At 40.2% G+C, this 22951-nt stretch overlaps 1 protein-coding gene across 1 annotated transcript; it reads left to right on the forward strand.

Annotated features, from left to right (window-relative positions):
* The first annotated feature begins 427 nt into the window (after positions 1 to 427).
* Positions 428 to 15642, forward strand: fbxl4 (F-box and leucine-rich repeat protein 4). The gene is made up of 9 exons (XM_014981081.2): positions 428 to 545; positions 2188 to 2825; positions 4010 to 4346; positions 5768 to 6012; positions 6146 to 6359; positions 8970 to 9041; positions 10009 to 10133; positions 10202 to 10389; positions 11316 to 15642. Exons 2-9 carry the CDS (start codon positions 2329 to 2331, stop codon positions 11477 to 11479), a joined length of 1842 nt encoding a protein of 613 aa, XP_014836567.2. The 5' UTR covers positions 428 to 545; positions 2188 to 2328; the 3' UTR covers positions 11480 to 15642.
* The last annotated feature ends 7309 nt before the right edge of the window (positions 15643 to 22951 follow it).

Genomic DNA, 22951 nt, shown 5'->3' on the forward strand with positions numbered 1-22951 from the left:
TACTATCCCCATAATCCTTTGCGATAAAAGCTCGCCGTCCGGATGTTGACAACTCGTGACACCTTCAAAGCGGGCACGGAACTCCTATTTTTATGTACATGCGCCTAGTTTGTTCTTCTTTGAAACAAGTCAGATATATAGCGTTTGATGATATCGGTTCAAATTGTAATCTGTAGCCTTTTCTATCTGAGTTATTTTTTCTTTAAGCAAAAGTAAGTCATTGCAGCGGCTGAGATGTTACAAGGAGGAGAATTAAGCATTTCTACCGAAATTATCACGGGTAACTAATGTTTAATGATATAAATTTAAACAAATTTTAATCTGTGATTTCTTTTTTCCACAAATCATTAAAAAAACATTTAAAAAATACATTTGCTAGTTGGATTTAGTGCACTCTTCGTTACTTAATGCGTTGTCCTGCTGGTCCCTGAAGGCAACACGAGATAAGCGACAGGAATGTATTTTGCGGACTGAATTATCCAGCTACAGCTGATGGAAAGAAGAAGATACATCCCCATGAATGGATATATAGATCTCCGTTTGCCGTAAATTGACTTCATGTTCATTTGTTTTTGTGTGTTTTGCTGTTAAAGCTGCCAAGCGGAAGCAAGCGGTTCATGTTTGACAGCTCAGCTTGTCTGAATGTTAGCTAACCCCAGCTATTTTAACATTAGCCACCACTGACAGAAAACTGACAGAAAACCAAACAAATTCACGTTTTAATGTCACTTCACTGAAGTTTTACAGAAAACTGGCAGCTGGAAATGTACTACATATAGAGTGGGATTTTCCATATAAAAAAAACCAGACGAGTTATTGGGCAAGTTCCTTGTTTTATGTTTACTAATTTCTAACAACTTTAATTACATCACTGCTATCTAATGCAAACCCTTTCCCCAATGCTTTTATGTTTATTTTTATCTTGGAATCTAAAGAAATATCTGAGTTTGTGTAAGGTCAAAAGTTAAACTTTAACTAAAGCCGACAGTGGCTCAGATATTCTCCCGAATAGTGGTGCTGCTGATTGACCTACATAGAAGTCAGACAGCTTGGCTGCTTATTGTACCTGTCAACAAACCTCCAACATGGTGGTCACTGATGACAGACCGACCTACCCGTTGTAGGCTGTTCTTTAAGCAAGGACAACTTTGTATTTATGACTTTGATTTAAAATAAAGTATATATATTGCTGTTGAGTGTATAGCAAAAGTATTTACACCACCTAAACATTTTCTCATTTGGTCCCAAAGTTTTATGTATTTTAACTTTAAATGGAAGTCGTTTTTGTTCAACAATGACTTATTCAGATTCTCCTGGGCTCTGCAGCTCCTCCAAAGCTTCTATGGGCCTTTGGGCTATTCTCATTGCATAGAATGTTAGTTTAGGCAGATAAATGTTTGTATTATTATGATTTTTTTTAGGTTTGGACTTGTGCAATACTTGTTCTAGTTTTGAATGCTGTATTGAAAGTTGCTCTATGCTAATTCTCCCCTGCTACTCCCCTCCACTCAGTTCCTTCAAACTAGCCAGTAGCAATTAGCAACCACCTAATGATGGTGGATCTGAGGATCTACAAGCTACTTCTCAGTGAAAACGTTGTTTAAGGATTAATACATGAGCAATGTTATGATGGCTTCCTGGAGGTGGAGTTTCTGAAAGAGTGGGAGTTTTTATAGAGACAGAGGCCCAATTTCAATACGATATCAAATTTCTTTTACGTCATTTGTGATACAAATTTTATAACAACTGAAGGTAACGTAGTTACTTGATTGTGCTATGAAATGGCACTATGTGCCTGGATAACACTCGAACATTTCTGCAAATGTTCCATAATTAGCCAAAAGGCTGTCTTTCATCTGCTGTCCGTGAATGATCAGTATTATGTCTCGCTAAAAACAAGGTTCTACAAAAGTAGGTTAGAATAACTTAGCTACACAAATTTTGTTAAAAAATATATCAGTATAAACAGTAAATGTAAAACGAACAAAAGTACATCACAATCATTATAAAAGTTATAGTTGTAACCTGACACATGGGGAAAAAGTTGAGTGTAAATACTTTTACAAGGCACTCTGTGTATTTAGTGTGATTGACAGCTGTTGTCTGACACAACACATTGAGTCTGTGTTGTCTCAATGTTTTGCTTGTCCCACTCATGGATGTGTTTGTCTCTGCCTAACCCCACAGGTCATGCATGCAGCCGGGCCTCTAGCTTGCGTTTTGTCCGCCCCCAGCCCTCGAGACAATGCGCTACACGTAACCGGAGGCTCTTCCTCCGACTAGCCTCCGTCTTTCCCCCCTCCGTTCCCACCGCTCCCAGAGTTCCCTATGTTAACCCTCTTGAGCATGTTTTACTATATATGTCTGCGGCGGCGCTCCAGGAGTGGGACTCGAGGTGAGGCACTGACCAGCCGGCGTGCCGTGGAGTCGGGCCAGCGGGCAGTGCTGCCGGTCAGCGTGGAGGTGGAGCAGTACGCCAAGGAGGTTCTGGACTTCAGCTCCCACTATGGCAGTGAGAACAGCATGTCCTACACCATGTGGAATCTGGCCGGGATCCCCAACGTTTACCCCAGCTCGGGGGACTTCACGCAGACGGCCGTGTTCAGAGCTTACGGGAAGTGGTGGGAACAGTGCGCCAGCGCTCCCTTGGCGTTCCGCCGGACCCCCAACGGCTTCCACAGCCAGGATTACATCGAGCTCGGCTTCGAGGAGCCTGTCTACCCCACGGCAGTGGAGGTGTTTGAGACTTATTATCCTGGAGCCATCGTCCAAATCCTGGCCTGCTCCCACAACCCGTTCTCCCAAAACCCGCCTACTGATGTCAGGTAACAACCCCCCCAGTGATGACATCCTGAAGCAACTTCCATCAGCAATAACTAGAACAGGGTCCTGCACTACCACGGCGTACTTTGGCCATTGTGGATAGGGGGGGAAAAAGGAGGAGTAAATTTTAGCCAAATAGCTTCAAAATTTTCTAGAAAAAACAAAAAAACAAGGAATTTTCTGAGTTTGAAAAGTGAGAAATTTTCTTGAAAAAACTCTGAAATTTAGAGATTAATTTCAGAAATTTTCAAGAAAAAACATGGAAATTTCGGAGTTTTTTGAACATTTTCAGCTTTTGAAAAGTTGAACTTTTTTGACATTTAGAACAACAAAAAAATTCCTTGATTTTTCTAGAGCATTTCTCAGATTATAGTATAAAATTCTGAGTCAGAAATGTTCTAGAAAAAGCAAGAAAATTTCAGAGTTTGAAAAGCGGAAAATTTCCTAAGAAAAAAAACTCATAAATTTTGAGATTAATCCCAGAAATTTTCTAGAAAAAATATATACTGAGATTCAAAAGTAAAACATACTTGAAAAACTCAGAATTACCATGGTTTTTCTAGAAAGTTTCTGAAATTAATCTAAAACTTTTGAGTTTTTCTAGAAAATTTTCAACTTTTCAAACTTTGAAAATTCCTTGTTTTTTTTCTAGAAAAGAAATTTTATCATTGCCCTAATCTGCTGTCATACAACACGGTCATGAAAAGTATTGGAGAGGTTTTTATTATTGTTTTGTAAAAATGGAAAAATGACGCTAAGCTAAGAAAAAATAAGTTGCCAAACTTTATTTCTTATTTTATTAACCAGTAAACCTGTCACAGTAACAAATTTTGCTGTATGATAAATTGCCCATGTAAATATTGCGATAAACGATACCGTTGTTGTTTTGAGACCATTTTCAAGTAATATATTGACAAAATCGAAATGTAAAATAAAAAACACACAACCGAAACCATAATTGTAATGGATTGTGATTTCACTGTAAACAAAATTGGCCTTCAAAAAAGGATTAATGATCAGGATGGAAATTATTGAGCTCATTAATTAATTGATTGATTAATTTGTGTTTAATAATATATCCAGTAAGCAGAAGCAGCAAAACAAGTTCTCATGCTAACATCCTTTAGCACACATCAGCCTGTATTTATAACCTTATGCGATGCTAAGCGTGCTGTCTGTTGTCCAGGTGGGAGGTGTTGTGGTCAGGAGAGCCCACCAAAGCGCTGACCCCACAGGCTCGACAGTTCTCCCCGAAAATCAAGCACATCAACTTCCCCACCAATCTGCTCCGCCTGGAGGTCAACAGCTCCCTGCTGGACTACTACACCGAGCTGGACGCCGTTATCCTCCGCGGGGTGAAGGAGAGGCCCATGCTCGCACTTTATAAGATGCCTCTCATCGACATAAGCGACTTGAGCGACAGCGAGGACGAGATGTCTGATGTCGGCGGTCCTTTCAAACCAGGAGGAGACGGCAAGCAGCAGAGGACTGCCAATGGCTACTTTGACAAACTGCCATATGAGGTGACAGCAGAACAAACACACTGCAGGGCACAGAGCAAAACATGAACGTCAAAGGAACCTTAATGTTAAAGGGCAGTGTTATGTAAAATCAACTTTTTTGAGCTTTACATCGTGTAATAATGTTATTCAAAAACAAACCAAGGAGGATGAAGCTCCTCCTCTGTTTCCAAGCCGAGCTTCAGCATTCCAGCTCCTTCAGACTAGCCAGCACCAATTAGCAAACACCTGATCTTACTGCACATTTGCTGAACTCATTATATGAGCCACTTCTCAGGCAACGCAGGTAAAAATGTTGCTAAAGGGTTAATAGAGAGGAGCCATGTTGTGATGACTTCTTGAAGGCGGTTTGAGAAAGAGCAGGAGTTTCTTAAAGGGACAGAGGCCCATTTTCAAGGCATTAAATAAGAAAGTCAATTTTTGTTTAAGTCATGTTTAATATTTATAACATTTTTATAACAACTGAAGCTAACATAGTTACTTGATTGTGCTATAAAATGGCACTGTGTGTCTGGAAAACACATAACGGTGCTTTAATGTTCTTTGAAAAAGTCACTTAGAACTAAAGTGTTTCCTTTTCACAACAACAGGTCAAGAAAAAATGCAACTTTTCCAATTAAATCATGTTGTTGTGTTTGAAATAATGAAGTTAATTGCATTCTTTTTGCTAGAGTCGCTATTTTAGAGTCTCTGTTTGCAACAATACAAACACTGATCAGGTGATTTGTTTATTTATTATAACTCATACCTTGATAACAACATTCACCAACATGTTTTTGTAACTTCATGCAGCCTTAGTGGAAAACAATCACCATGAAAACACGTGCCTGTTATGACACACGATGGTGGCAGAATTATGGTGTGGGGATTCACACTCTACTCTGTGTTGTTCTGTCAGGCAGCACAACAATGAGACACACTGAAGTTTGTGACCAAAAGGATTAAAAAGTTTGAAGTGGTACGAATACACTCCCATGTTCCTGCAATCCTCACAAACACATCTACGTGTTGAGGCTCCGTCCTCGACCCAACAGGCCGACCTCGCGTCACGTTGTCTGCGGTGCGCTTCAAGAAAACGCCCGTGGCGCTCGTCTCGTCTGCACTCCAAACCGCTGCCATTAACAGCAGAATACAATACAGCTATTATCCGTCAGCCGACACCGGGCCCTGAACGCGGCACGTTGTTGATCTGCCGCGACACAGCCGCGCGGGGCAAATCGCTCTTTGTCTCTGAGAGAGGCAACACAAACACAGAGCGGAACATCAGAGCCGTTTAGATCTCTCCCACATGGAGAGGAAACATTAATCTATGCTACACTTATTATCCTTCAGTTTTTTACCGTCACTTTAAGAGAGTTTCCGCTTTTCCTCGCCTCTCCTTTCCTGACCCTTCTCTCTCTTCCCTGCCGGTCTTCCGTCCTCAGCTCATCCAGCTGATTCTGAGCCACCTGACCCTGCCTGACCTCTGCCGTCTGGCCCAGACCTGCAAGCTGCTGCACCAGCACTGCTGCGACCCGCTGCAGTACACCCAGCTGAGCCTGCAGCCGTACTGGGCCCGGCTGAGTGACGCCTCCCTGGGACACCTGCAGAGCCGCTGCACCCTCCTCCAGAGGCTCAACCTGTCCTGGACGGGCAGCCGCGGCGCTCTCACCCTGACGGGCTTCAGCAGGTCAGACCGAAACGACCTCAGAAAAAAAAAAAGAAAAAACACTCGCAAGGACGAATAGTTTTAAAGTTGGTAGAACGGCAGACAAAAATTCTAAGTCCAGATTAAGAAGGTCATTCTGTTTTCCCCCCTCTAGTTTCATGAAGGCCCGCGGTCTCAGCCTGGTGTGCCTGGAATTGTCGTGTTGTCACTTCCTGAATGAGCCGTGTCTCGAGGTCATCGCCCAGGCCTGCCCCAAACTGCAGGAGCTCAACTTGTCGTCGTGCGACCGCCTCCACCCGCAGGCCTTCACACACATCTCCAAACTCTCGCACCTCCGCCGGCTGGTGCTGTACCGCACCAAGATAGAGGTAGGTGTGGTCACCTGTGGACTGCAACGACCTGTAGCAGGTCCACTGTTATCGAGCATCTTTCAAAAAAACCGAGACTTAATTGGCAAACCCTGCATTTAAGAACACATTCAAGCATTTGCTTTCGTTTTGAGTCTTTGTGGTTTCCTTTATGTCCTCTTCAATCCAGGTAAAGATGTGTAAAAAGCCTGAGAATAAATGGAAGTTTTATTCAGTTATTCTGAAAAAAAAAACCCCAGTGAAATCACATTTAATTCACTTGTGGCTTAGATGTTGGCAGAGTTAATACTTTGTGCCGCTCTCTCTTACCATAAGAAAGCTCTTAGTATTCTCATGTCACATTTTACAAGGTTGGGGTGTACACACATTCACTGGCAGCAAAAAGACTCCCAATTTTTTATTTAATATAACTTCATATGTCAGAGAGTTTATTTTTAGCTTCTGAAGGATGTGAGTATAGAAACGGATCCACAGCACCACGGATCCTCCAAGCTGATCCTTAGGAAGAGTTTTGACACACTGCTGCATAAAGCTGAATTTGTCGTCTCAGCAAACCAAGGCTCCTGTTAAAGCTGGATGTATGTAAGTTTTACAAAAATATGTTTCTTTACATATTTGTTAAAACTATCACCATGTCATCAAAGTGTAAAATGAGACAGATAATCTGTGAAAAGATCGATCTCCTTCACTTCCACCCAGAGCTACTATTGCTGTTTGAAGAGCCGCCCGGTCAGAAACAGCCAATCAGAGCCAGGAGGAGTGTCTTAGCACCATTGATCATCCTCGTGTATGCGCTGCTAAATGTGTCAGTGGAGAATGAACAACTTACTATTTCAGGAAAGCTGTTGATCTGCTATCATCGGTGGTTATGCTAAGTAGCCTTAGCATTCTGAGAGTGTGTTGACTTTTTGAAAAGTTTGACATTTTAGCTACTGACAGTGTTAAACATGTTATACACTGTATTGTAATTAGTAATTGGTAAAATAATATGAAAAATATGAATGTTCATTAAATTGAACTGGTTGGGTTACAATCCATAATGTGGCTCAATTGTTCACTGCTACTGCAGTTAAATATACATTTATCTAAAGGCTTTTAACAAATCTTTTAGATGAAAGTAGCTCCTGTTTTTATTCCCATCTCTGCTTTCTTGTAAGTGACTCTCACTTACAGGTTCATCTTTAAACCTCTTGAGGTATCGCTGCCCCCGTCAATAACAAAACACGTACAGCATGTCTTTAATAAAACTTTCAGACTATTTGTCGTAAAACGATCCGGCTTCTTATCTGATGGCTCGTGTTGCTTGCTGCATACGCTCCTTTGTCAGCTCTGGGTCCGCGGGGCGTGCGTTCAGGTGCGGGCACGTCCGGAGCGTTGTTTTCGTGTTGCGCCTCGGCGTTTTTGCCGCGCTGCAGACAAGAGCGTTGTTACGTCGGGTTTCTGCGGTGGAGCCGGGCCGCGCACCGCAGGTTGTTTACACCGCGGACAGACAGTGAGAGCTGTGTGTCTGCCTGAGGGAGGGGGGAGGATTCTGACATCTCAGCTGTCATTACCCTGTCAGCACTCTAATTAAATGAGTAGCTCACCGCAGAGAGAGAGAGAGAGGCGTTTATAAAGATGCCAGACTGAGTTCGGCGCACGCACACACTCACAAGAGGCTTTCACTTTCATCTCTTGACACTTTCTCCTGCCACAGATGTACACGTGTTGGCAATTGGCGTGTTGAATTTCCATATCTGGGCACGCGCCGCAGTGCCACAGGAGAAGGCTCCGTCCTCGGCTCACTTCGCAGTGCGCAGAACTGATCTCCTGGGCTTTATTAAATTCCTTCAAATGTTGATTGGGAAGACAGACGGTCTGTTTGAAGGAAGGTCAGATGACATGACTGACTCAGCAGAATGCAACACTGTGATTTAGATGTGATGTTTTGTTATTTTCACATTTAAAGGGGCAGTATCATGTAAATGTGGCCTTTTTTTTTTAGCTGTGCAACATGTTATAATGTTATTGCCTCATCAAAAACGTACCTGGAGTGTCGCTTTGATTCTTTTATGCATGTTTGAGAAATCCTTTAATCTCCATGGCAACCATTCAGCTGAGCAAAACACCAGATTGGACCTAGCACCACCTTTGAGGATGAAACTCCTCCTCAGAGCTGTGGCTGCCAAACTTGTACGTCACAGAGTGATTCTCCTCCACTCAGCTCCTTCAGACTAGCCAGCAGAAATTAGCAAACACCTGGTGGAACTGAACATCTGCTGAGCTCTTTATAGGAGCTGCTTCTCAGTACAACGCTAGTAAAAACATTGCTAAAGGGTTAATAGAGGAGCCATGTTATGTTTCAGAAAGAGAAGGAGTTTTTAAAAAGACAGAGGCCCCCAATTTCAAGTTGGTAAATCACAAAGTATCATTTCTTTAAGTCATGTTTGATATATGTAGCATTTTAATAACAATTGAAGGTAACACAGTTATTTGATTGTGTTATAAAATGACACTATGTGGCTGGAAAACACACAATACCGCTTCTTAAAATTGCCTATTACTTTTTTCTGCTTTTTCTTTTTTGTTTTAATCATATTTTTTTTTTCTTTCTTTATGTTCCCTCTGTAGCAAACAGCCATCCTCACCATCCTGACCTTCTGCCCTGAGATCAGACATCTCAACCTGGGGAGTTGTGTGAGGGTAAGGAAAAAACAAATCAAATAAAAAGCTGTAAATATGCCTTTGACAGTCACTCTTTTAGACACAGAACATATTGGATTAAAGTAAAACAGAGATTCCAAGATAAACCATCCTGATTTAGGTCATGTGACCTAAAGCCAATTTGTAGTCTGTGGTAAAACTTGAAAAGCAGTATTCAGTCATTCAGTCGGTTTCTATCCAATCTAACTGAATCTGAACTATTTTGCATATAATATTTATACGAGTGATTAAAATATCTTCCAGGTTCAGTGTTAAATGTTCTTTGAAAAATTAAAGGCAATGTATCATCCAGCAGAATTTGTTAAAGTTGCTTTTATAAAAATAAAAGCAACTTTAACAAATTTGCTTTTATTTCCATATTTGTTAAAACTGTCACCATGTTGTGAGAATTTCATATGAGTCAGATAATATGTGAAAAGATTCCCACTGAGCTCCTATTGCCCTCTGAAGAAATGCACCACTCCCAACCAAAAACACCAAGACAGAGCCAGGAGGAGGGGCTTAATGTTGTCAATAATTCTTGTGTACATGCTGCTAAATATGCTAACGGTGGAGAAACAATTTACTGTTCCAGGAAAACTGTTTAGCCACAGTCATAGAACGAATGCTAACCAGCTTTGGCATCCGGGCGTGGCAGGTGTTGTTGTGTTGAACCAGCTGCAGTGTAGCAGAGAGAAATTAGGAGGTTGTGAGCAGCACATGCACAAGCATGATTGACAGCACTAACACAATCCTCCTGGTTTTGATTGGTTATTTCTCTCTTAGTGGTGTATTTCTGCAGTAAGTACTGGGAGGAGTCAGAGGAGCTCAATTTTTTTTCCACATTTTTTCACAGTATTATTACAGCATAATAAAACCAGATTTATTTAAGAAAACCTTTAAGTTTTACATTCCTACTGCACACACTTGAGGACATGATCAGAGCAACATCCGTCTGTCTCTGCAGATAGAGGACTATGATGTGGTTGCCAGCATGCTGGCCACTCGGTGCCGCTCCCTGTGCTCTCTGGACCTGTGGCGCTGCAGGAACCTGACGGACCGAGGCTTGATAGAGCTCGTTACCGGCTGCAGGTAAGCAACACAGCACAGCACCACACCACGCTTAACGGTTTGACGTTTGACGTTCTGCGGTGACTCAGGATGTTGGAGGAGTTGGACCTGGGCTGGTGTCCCACCCTGCAGAGCAGCACCGGCTGCTTCCAGCAGCTCGCCCGCAGGCTGCCCCGACTGAGGAAGCTCTTCCTCACCGCCAACCGCACCATCTGCGACTCGGACATAGAGGAGCTGGCCGCATGCTGCCCGGCACTGCAGCACCTCGACATACTGGGTACACTCTGCGTTTGGTCAGCTATTAACACTGCACATCACCCTGTTTTGATTTTATTGTTTTTTTTTTAAAGTTAAATGCTTTGGGCTTGTTTCAAATGTAATGGACACAGAGATGAGAAAAGAAAGGGAGAAAAGGTCTAAAGGAAAAGAGGAGTAGAAGAGAGAAAGAAGCATAGATAGAATGTGACAGTCTGTCTCTAGACCTGCAGGAAACAAAACGGAGAATCCACAACAACAAACTTATATGCTTGTATAATAATAGCAGTTTAACATCGTTGGAAAGTACACGGTGCAAGATGCATTTAGTGGCACCTGCAGCCCAACTGAGAGTGTATCTGACAAACACACATTCACACACTAGTGGAAGCAAAATGTTTGACCCAACTCAAACAGATCAAAGGCAACTCTGCCAAATTCTGAGGAAAGATTCTGATTTGAAGACAATAAAAAAAATCTCTCATTGTGTATTTAGCAAATAGAGCTAATTTAGGTCATTCTAACTGACCTGAAACAAGAGACGTGTGGTGATCTAACTTTAGACAGTGAGGTTTATTTCGGTGTATGTAAACTTGTGGTTTAAAAAAAAGGTCACGTTCATCTAAAATCCCACTAAGCTAGAGTTTTTTTTTCTCAATTTCGAAAATAATTCAGTTAATTGTTTTGAACTCAAAACAACATTATCGTTTATCGCGATAACTTCTGGGACGATTTATCGTCCAGCTAAACTTGTTATCGCATAAGAAGGTTTAAGGCGTACGAATACTTCTGCATTAACATTTCCATGGTAAGTTGGAAATGTTGATAAATCCAGTTGCACATTAATCTGTGAAGTAAGTAACGTCGGTTTAGTTTAAAATTAGCTCATAGTTTTGGATTTCAGTCTTTCTTTTGCTATATATATATATATTTTTTTGTCATGGTCAGGAACACGGTTGGTGAGCTCCGCGTCTCTCAAGAAGCTCCTCCAGTCGTGTCCTCAGCTTGTCCTGCTGGACGTCTCCTTCTGCTCCCAGGTGGACACCCGGGCAGTCCAGGAACTCACTAGCCTCTTCCCCAGCGTGGCCATCAAGAAAAGTTTTACTCAGTGACCCCCACGCCGCTCCATGCCGGCCGAAAGGCGTCACGACCAAGCGAGAGGTTCACCAGCGGGTTCTGGCTCCGCGACGGGTCCGAGTCACGCTGAACGCTGGGAGGAGCTTACGTCCTCGGAGCGGTCGGACGTCGTCAGAGAGATTATTGGGACTTTGACTGAACGGACAAGCAGCCGACCTTCAGACTGTATGGCACGAAAACCTCCCTTGTTATTTCGCGCCCCGCTCCGAATCAGGGTTGTTGACCTCTTTTCTTAATCTGACACTAAACATCTAGTTTTTTTGTTTTTTTTGCATCGCCAAACACCAAAAGGACGAGAAACCCGGTGCGACGAGTGACACGCAAAGGAAGCGACATCCGTGCATCGTGCTGCTTACTTAGGCAAACAAAACCTGTTAAAAGTAACTTCTTTTCTTTTATTTCAATCACAGTAAAGCAACCCAGGTGTTTCTTTTTAGTGCCTTGTCAGAACGATCGGGTGTAAATGTTCTCAGTTTCACAGCGTACCACTCCTGGCTGCTGCCATGGTTTTCAGAATAACCAGCAATTGTATTTTAAGCAGCTTTTCTTTTTTGTTTGTAGAAAACAAAACAAAAAAAAGCTGCATAATTTATGTTTATTTGTGAAATAAAGACAAATCTTTAGCTCCTCAACAAAAAGCACCTTGTTTCTTGTACATAGAAGCAGACTTAGGCACCAGTTTGTTAGTTTATTTATTGAATATGCCCCTTTTTTCCTTTTTCTTTTTTTTAGATAAATTCATGTAATTTACTGAAAATCAACTTGTAATATTATTATCAAGTACTTGCATTTACCGCTTCCTCATTTGGACCACAGCAGGATGTTATTGGCCTTTTAGTTAAACTCTAGCAGGAGCCAAAAGAATAATAATAATAATAATAATAATAATAATAATAAAAAAGCAGGAGTGGTGAGTTTTAAGCTGAGAACATGCAGCATACGAGAGTCTTTCTGTTGACATCTGCTAACGTCCATCATAGTCAGGTTCACACTTCCTGCTTCTACGTTGCCTCAGGCTGAAAGGTTGAAACCAGAGGGAGATCGCTGCAGATTCATTCAGGATTTTATGCTAAAAAAAAAAAAAAAAAGAAACAATTAGCGACCTTGTTGCTCATTGGATGAAATGCCATGGAAAAGTATTTGCCCTCTTTCAGATTTCCCGTCTTTACTTGATGTTTTTCTTCTTCTTCAGACAATCAGACGAATGTTAATATCAAATAACCAGAGTGAATAGAAAGCCATGAAAGCCAATCTATTTGTGTGAACCATTTCGCTGATTATGGCAGTGATTCTTTTTACGTCAATGTGGAGAAATTTTGGATTCAGTCAAAACAAAACCATCAAATTTCTTTTTTGTTTATTTTTGAAAACATTCAGAGGTGGACTTAGTAGGATTTGGTCATATTTTCTGGCAGAAAGAGGAGTCTGTCACGTTACAGTAAAGGTCGTCCAGGTCCTGGAGCAGCAAACAGACCCACAGCATCATACTGCTGCTACCATGTCTGACTGTTTGAAGTCAGAATATTTCCTAAAACCACTGAGGATCATTAAGATTTTATGTTACATGAGACCATATTGTTTTGAATAACTTCACTGAATTAATGAATGAAATTCCTATTTGTAATAATAACATTTATTTATTGTTATAAAATAAATGTTATAACAATAAATAAATGTTATTTAATTATTGTTTTAACAGTAAATGGGGGGAAAAGTGACAGAAAAACAACAAAAACAAAAAAAGTGAACAAGTCTGCAGGGGGGCAAATACTGATCGAAAAGAACATGATCAAACTTGTTTTATTTTTTTTCTTTTAAAATGTAAATGTCAAGCAGAGTTGAAAAATCCACAGGCATCAACTTGAAAGTTAAAGTGGTTGGAAGTAAAAGTGGTAGAGAAAGAAAACAAACATGAAGCTGTTGATTTAAATGGAATCTTCTTAGTTCACCAAACTATCAGATTTTATTTATTTTTTATTTTTTTGCTGTTTTCCTCTAAAGTTAAACCATTACAATAAGGATTCACACCTTTTCTATTTCAGAAATAGAAAAGGTTTAGTGCTCCTTTTTCTACCACTCCTTTTTCCTTCCATTAAACTTTCCGTGTACGTACATGGATTTAAAACTCTGAATATTTAGATTCTTTAGCAGGGGCGATTTCTAACGGGGTTTTTTCCCCTCAAGAATTCATCACCGATTGAATTATCTTTAAAATGGAGGTCATGGTTGTGAAGGAGCCCTGCCCTTTTAAACCAAGGACGGTTTGTCAACGTGTATCAAACTCAGGGCTTGTCCTTTCTGTACATACATATCAGCATCATATTGCTGTTGTTTTTTTTTTTTAACAATGTAAGTTACTTTACAATCAAAGGACGGATGTACTGTAACTTACAGCAGACTGAGTCAGCTTTAACAACAACAGTCACTAATGTAACTGAGGAAGTAGAAATGTATGTTGATGCTGCTGTTTAGAAAAATCTGCTGATTATTTATTTCAGTGACTGAAACTTTGGGAGAGTCAGCTTGAAAAGCGGTTTTATCCCCCCCCCCTCTTTGTTTTCAGTAAGAAAACTTGAACTTTTCTTCGAAGGACCTTCTAGTCGTAAATATTTGTGCCTTATTCCCCTGTATGAATGTTGCGAGATGTTCAAGTGGTTGAGTTTAGATTGTTGCTCTGAAGCCCCTCCAACCAAAGGAATTCACAGTGTCCTGCTGAATCGGGGCCCTGGACTGGGTCTGACCGCTCTGAGCGCCGTGCATCAGCCATGCAAATTAATATGCAAAAATGACATTTATTTATACTTTCCTGTGTGGTGCGCTGTCCAGTGGAGTTCACTCTGTAAACGCTGCTGGCTACATTTGTTGTCAACGCTGTTAAAGTTGTGCAAAAAGCCTTCGAATAAGTTCTGCATTGATTTGGTTGAATATTGTTTTTATCTGCATCTGGCTAAAAACACGTTTTCAATTCATTGATAGATGATTGTATACAAGATACTTTGCACTCTAACGAGATCATTGTGGCTTTTGGAGGTGAAACATCAGATATCCAACACCTTGCTTAGCTTTGGGAATGATTTTCCAGATCTTCGTTTTATAGATTGTCTGCTGCTGAAACATCCAGAAAGTCCTACTTGAGTTTTGCAACTTTTTTTTTCTTGCCTCACTCCCAGACAACTGGTTTGCATACAGATAACATCCATATACCTGAAAATTGTACTAAAGAGTAGCACTACTACATATTTTTACTCAAGTAAAAAAAAAGATAGTCATCCAAGAAATGATTTGAATAAGACTGAACGAAACTCAAGTGATCAAAATATTTCATATTTAAAAATGACAAAGTTAAGGCGTCAGCAGCCAGGTGTTCTCTCTGGGTACTCCGGCTTCCTCCAACAGTCTCTAAGGTTGAGTTGGTTGTTGGTTGTTTGTCCTGTGTGCCTCTGTGTTGCCCTGGCAACCTGCCAGTGACCAGTAACCACCAGAGCAAACGACCCCCACCTGTAGATTGATGCCAATAATTTTTATTTATTTATTTATTTATTTATTTTTATCACTCCCTCATCATTGAATAAATTAACTAAAATTAAATACCGGATCTGAAAAAAAAAGTGAATTTATTTTAAGGCTTTTTACACCTGACTGCCACTTCTGGTCTGGAGTTTAAGTTTTTTCTTCTTCTGTACCTTTAAAGTAAGCAGAAGAAGAACCAGCCCAGTTCTTGTCCTGGTAAAACATTTTGTCAAACACTTAAAGATTTTTTTCCAGGTTTATTAGGTTTTTTGGTTGAAAACCTCACATTTAACCTTTACATTTAAAGTCAGTTATTTTGATAACTTTTTCCCACCTTCATTTATCCACCAAACTCCAGTGTGTCATTTCAAGTAGATGTGAATAAAAGTATCCCTGTAAGAACACGTTAGATGTCTACAATGTACAGCTAATGACCAGCAGGTTACGGTGATGTACTTCACCGGTGGAGCGGTCCGCTGCGACACCACTCACCCTCTCATGTCAGGTGTGATCAACATTTGCACCGTGTGTGGTTGTTGTGGAGGAAGGCTGTGTGCTTCACTGGCTCGGTGGTTTGAATAAACTGGAGAGCTGCTGACTGACGCGTCGTGGCTTCCATCAATCCTCACAGTCTTTGTCTTGATCACAGATATTACAAAGGAACCTGATCAGAGAACAAAGTGGCTTCATTCCTGCAAAGGTGTTAACATGCAGCTATTTAATGTCCCCTGTTTTTTTTTTTAACTTCAGTACACCGATGTTGCCAAAACAATTGTAAACGTATCTCTTCTTCGCGGTGTGATCGGTAGCTCAGCTCAGGGATATTCAGGGTGAGTGACTGGGTAGCTGTAGCGGAATGATCCTTTTTGCCTTAACCCCGCTGCCATTTTACAGTCTATTAATACCACAGGGAGAAGTGACATTAGCTTGTCTTCTTAACGCCCTTTTAATGAATTGTTTATGCCTGGTTTAATGATGTATATTGTGGCCCTGTAATGTGCCCTAATGACGGAGAACGAAGCGGCCTCAGCTGAAGTATTAATTTGGACTGCCTCCCCAATGATTATTCCTCAGCTCCTAACGCCGCGACTGAGCGCGACGTGATTCATGGCGGCTGCTCGCCGTGCAGCTACGGCTTGATTTCTCGCTGTCACACTCCTCTATGAGGCTGATGTAGTATGCAGGGGATCCATAGCAATTAGTTCAGCCTTTTATTTGTGGTTGTAGAGCTCTCAGGTGAGAGCAGAACGCATCAGCACAGGGGACACGCAGGAACTTGTAGAAGTGTTCACACCACTGGAACTTTTTCACATTTTGTCAGAGCGCAGTAACAAATTTCATTGAGATCTTATGTGATAGACCAAAATACAAAGTAAGCCATGTGGGGGTTTTTTATAATGTTTTTTCACATATAATAATTGGAATACTTCTTGTGTCCTTAATGCTGATACCCCTAAATAAAAGCTTCTTCAAGCCCATGTGGAAAGGTTTAGATGAAAGCACATTCATGAATATACACAAGTCAAAGACTTGTAGCTGCTCTTTAGAACTAAATATTTAGTACAAAATAAATCTTTAGTCAGCTAGATACTTAGCTGGCCTAAATGTTTAGTTAGAAAGCTCAACATGTAGCTTCATGCTAAATATTTAGCTTCAAAATCTATTTTATTTGCAAATTAAGTTAGCAAACAAAACACTTAGCTCCAAACTAAATATTTTGCTTCAAAATAAATGTTTAGTTAATCCGCTAAGTAGTTAGCTCCTAACAAAATGTTTAGTTAGCGAGCTAAATATTTAGCTTAAAAATAAATACATTGTTAATATGCTGAATACTTAGTTAAGAAATCACCTCCTCAAGAACAAGATATTTAGTTTGGAGTTAGGTATGTTTTTTTTCCCCTAAGTGAGTTTCCCAAAAATAATTAGCTAGCTAAATATTTAGCTCCAAACAAAATATTTTGTTAAGTTGAATATTTACTTTGCAAATTACATATTTAACTGCAAGTCAAATGGTTAGTTAGCCAGTCCAGTATATAACTTGAAGCTAAAGTAGTTTCAGTCTGTATCATTAGCCAGCTAAACACTTAGCTCCAAACTGAATATTTAGTTAGTGAGCAAAGTAATTAGTTTCAAATCAAATGTTTAACTCCTACCTAAATATTTTATTAGCAACGTGAATATTCAGCTTCTAAGCTAAATATGTAGGTCCAAGCTAAATGTTTAGCTAGAGAGCTCAACACATAGCTTCAATATCTCCAAGCTAAATATTTATAATTAGCTAAATAAATACTTAACTCCATATTCGACAGTGAAACCTCACACATGTCGACTTACAATACTTGGAGTTGAAATTGCAACCAAAAGTAACTGAACACAAATGTATACCCTGCTTGTCACACATTTGTGTCATTTTGGCCTATCTCAAGTCCCACTGATGTTTACATTTTAATGTCACACAATGTGGAAAAGTTAAAAGGTTTACTTTTACAAGGCACTTTAAAGATGTAAGTGTTCCTGATTGATGACTAAGGGCAGTTAGTGTTTAAATCAGGGAAGTGTTGGGGCGGCAGCACAAACTTTCCCCGCTCCTTGTGTTTTTATTTTGTGTGTCTGGCTGTGCCACCGGCAGCGTCCCCCGCCAGACAGAGCGGGAGGACCGGCCTCGTCTTGCAGGATGTTGTGGTGGGACTCCTCTCCTCAGGCCTGCCTGAGGGAGGCCTCCCTGTGATACCCGTCATTATGCGGCTTGGTGTTCCTTCTCTAGTTTCCCCCAGCTCAGGCTCTAATAATGAAGACATCCCTGACAGTTCACACTGTCGTGTCTAAAGCTTATTATTTTTGATATGTCTGTGTTTTGTTTTGTTGTTTTGTTTTTAAAGCCAGGATATCGAGAATGTCAGAGCTCGGTTTCTTAAATCCATTTAAGCCCAGAAATCCGTGTGCAGCTTTCCTTCGCCATGACCAAGTCGGCGAGGAGAACCGTTTTCATTTACACGCGCCTCAGTCTGACTGTGATACTGTTGTATAATTACTGTAAACAGGCGACGGCGCACAGAGGCTGCTCGCAGATCCCATCCGACTCTCGCTGAAGAGATAAACATTGTCGCTCAGGATCAGGATCGCTTGTCTCATAAAAGCCCATGGAGGCTCGAAACAACGCGTCTTTGTTTGCTGCCTTCTAGGAAAAAAAAAAAAAGGATTTTACTGAAAGGAGAGATTTGGTCACACCGCCTCTTTAAGCAAAACAACTTGTGACCCTCAGACATCGATATCAGAATGAATTAGTTTCTCTTTCTCAAAGATAGCTTCCTTTAGAAAATTAGCTGAAGCTTGATGTGGTGTTAGCTAACCCTTCATCACTCTAATTTTTTTTGAAAAAAACAACAATCATATAAATATATTGACTCAACATTGCCATAGTTAATAATAAAATTTTAACAAAACAAAGTGAAATGGTGTTCGTGTTTCCGGAGGTTTTTATGTAACATGAGGTCAGAGGTCATTAGGGTCCCACACACAGAAAGAACAGTAAAGTTCACTTAAAGTAAATTTTGCTCAATAAATGTAAAGTACCTCGCAAAAGTTTTCACTTCACTTGATTTTTAAATATATTTTCTCACATTGCAATCATAAAGTTTAGTTGTTTTTTATACCAGAATTTTATCTGATGAACCAACACAAAGTTATAAATAATAACTATAAAACAGAAGAGACATAAATATGTTGTCATTGATATTAAGAAAGTGCGTTTTGTGTTCACCCCTTCTCCCCCCCTTTTACTCTGATACCCCTAAAAATTAAATCCACTCTGACCAATTAGTGAATACCAGGACAGGAACGCATTAGCCTAGCTAGCTTAGCTTAAATCTTACCTGCCGGAATGAGTGACATAAAGAAAGACATGAGACGCTTTCAATTTAAAATTTTGTAAATCCCCCTCAACGTACCATTCTCACAGTAAAACATGGTGGGGGCAGCATTATGCTGTGGGAGTGCTTGTCATTGGGAGTTTGATCCCTGGAAGACGACCTGCTGGAGGCTGAGCTTCCATCAGGACAGCAACAGTAAACATAGCGAAAAAGGGATTAGATAAAAGCGGATTCGTGAGTTAAAATGGCCCAGTCAAAGTCCAGAATCGGTTGAGAATTTGGCAGGATTTGAATAAATGCTGTCCATCCCATTGGACTGAGCTTTGTGTTTTTCTGTAAGAAAAAATGGACAAACGTTTCTGTCTCTAGACGAGTGAAGCTGAGTCGTGTCGATGGAACTGCAGAGAAAGTTTTTATTAAACGGGACTGAACACAAATGCAAAAGGCGCCGGTATCTTTTTCCTTTTACTTCACAAATGACCATCTATTAAATCCTAATGAAATTCATACAGGTTTGTGGTCATAAATGGTGGAAAAGTTTGAGTCTCTGTAGATTTTATGTGATCAGATTTCAGCCATGGGAAACCTCCCAGGGCCCAACCTCCAGGAGGGGCCACCACTGCGGACGGCCTGTGTGTGTGTGTGTGTGTGTGCGTGTGTGTGTGTGTGTGTGTGTGTGTGTGTGTGGAGGAGGGAACGCAGCTCAGAGACGAGCGCCTTTTTCGCAAACAGGCTCGGCAATTATAGTCCGAGTAATTACGCGCTGAAGGGGGAGACACGATTCGCCCCGCTGCTCAACAAAGTTCATGTGAAGTTATAATTAAACAATAACTCGTTTACAAATGAACGCACACGCGCATTTGTGTACTTAAGTGTGCAAAGAGTAATTAGCCGCGATGCATCTGAGTGAGAGTGAGCAGCCGCAATGTCAAACGATGGAACCACACTGAGGCTGAGAGTGTGTATGTGTGTGTGTGTGTTGGGGTTATATATGGGAGGTGTGTGTGTGTGTAGTGTGAAGCTTGTAAGACAGAAGCAGTACAGATTGGATGAGTGATTGACACAGAGGCTCTGAGGTGGACATGTTTGACTTTGTGTTCAAACAGAAGAAGAAAATCTCCACGTGAGGCCATGTTTTCATAGTTATGTTGTTTAAGCTGAGTCATTATTTGCTCCAACATGCTGACCAGTTACACTTTCCTCTGACATCATAGTGAAATAATGTAATAATATTCCACTTTAAAATGGCAGTTTTATGTAAAATCAACTTTTGTGAGCTTTGTATCATGTTATAATGTTATTCTCTCATCAAAAACAAACCTGGAGTGTTGCCTTGATTCGCTCTTGGATGTTTGCGGAATCTTTAATCTCCCATGGCAACCACTCATCTGGGCAAAATGCCTGGGTGGACCTAGCTTCGCCTTCGAGGACAAAGTTCCTGCTTGGAGCTGCAGTTACCAAGCTTTGACTCCCCCACTCAGCTCCTTCAGACTAGCCAGCAGCAATTGGCAAACATTTGTTGAAACTGAGCATCAGCTGAGCTCATTATAGGAGTCACTTCTCAGTGAAACGCTGGTAAAGAGTTAATAGAGGAGCCATGTTGTGATGACTTCCTGAAGGTGGAGTTTCAGAAAGAGCAGGAGTTTTTAAAGAGACAGAGGCCCAATTATGAGGAGTTAAATTATGTCAACTTTCTTTTTTCATATTTTTGATGTATTTAACAACATAGTTAATTGATTGTGCTACAAAATGGCACAATATTTCTGAGAAGTATTTTGAACCTGATATTTGTAAAATAAATAAATAAATAAATTTAAAAAAATGGGAGAAAATTTTAAAATGACCTAATTTCTGATCAACTTAACTACAAGCAACAAACAGCCAAAAAGCTGACCAGTTCTACGCTTTCAGAAAAAAATAAATAAATAAAAATCAAGGGCTCTTGGGGGCCCCCTGCTGACCTGGAGGCCATGAGCAGAGGCTCAGCTCACATATGTCACTGAGTTCTTCTCCAGCCAGCTCACAGTCTCATATTGGATGCATTATTTTGATGAGAATTTCATATTACTAATAATATTTTAAAAATCTAAATGAATTTCATATAGCTCTTCAGCCACAGCAGCTCACATTTCCTCCCCACCAGACAGATATCTCACCAAGTTTCCTCATGTCTGCTGTCAGTGAAATTTTATTTCAAATTTTGTATGTTTGCAGCTTATTCTATCCAGTGAAAGCCAAAATTATTCATACCCCTGGCATATTCAGGTGAAATAAAACATTTTTTTAATTTAATCAACAGGTTCCTTCTGTCTGATGGTACTTATCGTTTAGTAAAGAGATTAAGATTAGGGTGATGGAAAGGAGGCCATCCCAACCTCACAGACAGCTGACCTTCAAAACAAACAAACAAAAAAGAAAAATCAAAACACCAAAAGAGATTAAAAATAAATGGCTGCTCAGTAATAATGAGAACAGCTTGATAAAGTTTTTTTCTGTTATTTATTGGCTAAGTTGTAAACAATTTTCTACATTCTGTTTGTCAATAAAATTACAGCTTTTAAAAAAAAATTATACTATTTTACATCATTGAGTCATGTTGCCTATCAGAGACAAACTTCTTGACTGAATTAAAATCATCTTGAAATGAATTCTGCCAGGGGTATGAATAATTCTGGACTGAACTGTTTATAAACATGGCACCATTTCATCACGTTGATCAATAAGTGGCTGTAAAATGAGGCAAACATAAAAGACCAACTTTGACCCATTCTGTTTCATCTGAAGATAATTTTCATTACTTATTTTCCAGATGCATTACCTCAGATACAGTAAGTTCACAGCACTTTGAATTAACGCACATTTCTTTTCAGATTTTTTTTTTTAAAATAAACTGGAAAAGTGTCATTAACATGGATAAACTCACTAACCACTTAAATAACTAAGAACATCTTTAAGCTACTTCTTCTGATATCTTGAAGATTTCAAATTCTCAATTGGAAATTTTAACCTAAAATTGCCATTTTCAGTATAAACTGCATCTTTACGTTTATTTTTGTTTCCCCCCACCCCCACCCCAACCCCCCTTAAAACCACACACCTTTGCAATCTTGCATTTTGTTCAGTAAGAATTATTCAGATTCCGTGCACCATGTTTTTTGTTGTTTTTTTTCCCCCTGGCTGCAGTACAGCGATTAAAGATCTTCAACTCACCCTTTGGTCGTGTTGACGCCACTAGATGGCGCTTGCGCACCGACTTTCCTCCATTGCTTCAGACTTTCTTCTTTTTTTTTTTTTTGCTGTCTCTCTCTCTCTCTTCCCTCTCTGTGAGCCTGATGGGAAATTTCAAGTCACCTAAATAAAAAGGAAGGTGTAATTAACGCGTCGCGCTATTAATTGCATCTGCTAGAGAGCGGATGAAGGGCACCGGGGCGTGCTTCACCCCCTTTTTTACTACGCGGCCCCCTGAAAAGTCTGCTTGGGATATCAGAGACAGGGAGAGGAGGAGCTGCTTCCTGGTGTCACACGTCCAAATGGCAGGTCAGGTCAAACGTAGATGATGATGATGATGATGATGATGGGGGATGATTAGGCAACTGATGTGGGAATGATATAATATAAACTGTGTCTATCCTTATGAAAACTGTTGCAGATTAAATACAATCAGGTCAATAAAATCACTTTTCAGCAGAGTTTGGATCGATTAAAGGGCCAACATTCAGTTGTTTTTTTTTTGTTTTGTTTTGTTTTAACCCATCAAAGTACAGATTAATGATTACAAACAGGAAGTTTGTGTGTTTTCACTTGATGCCATTGATGACTGATCAGACAAAAACACCCATTATTCATTCATATATAATGCTGAACATCTCTTTCCCAGCTCAATGGAACAATTTGATTTAAAATCAAAACAATGATAGTAACAATAATAATAATAATAATAATAATAATAATAATAATAATAATAATAATAATAATAATTAGTAATAATAATTGTGGCAGATTTTGGCACTTTGGAGCTAAAATGAGCAGCTTACAGTTTTTCACTCCTTCAGGAAACATTTCAGAGAA

Source organism: Poecilia mexicana, unplaced genomic scaffold, assembly GCF_051168715.1.
Source record: "Poecilia mexicana isolate PSO_F unplaced genomic scaffold, ASM5116871v1 scaffold_16, whole genome shotgun sequence".
NCBI lineage: Eukaryota > Metazoa > Chordata > Actinopteri > Cyprinodontiformes > Poeciliidae > Poecilia > Poecilia mexicana.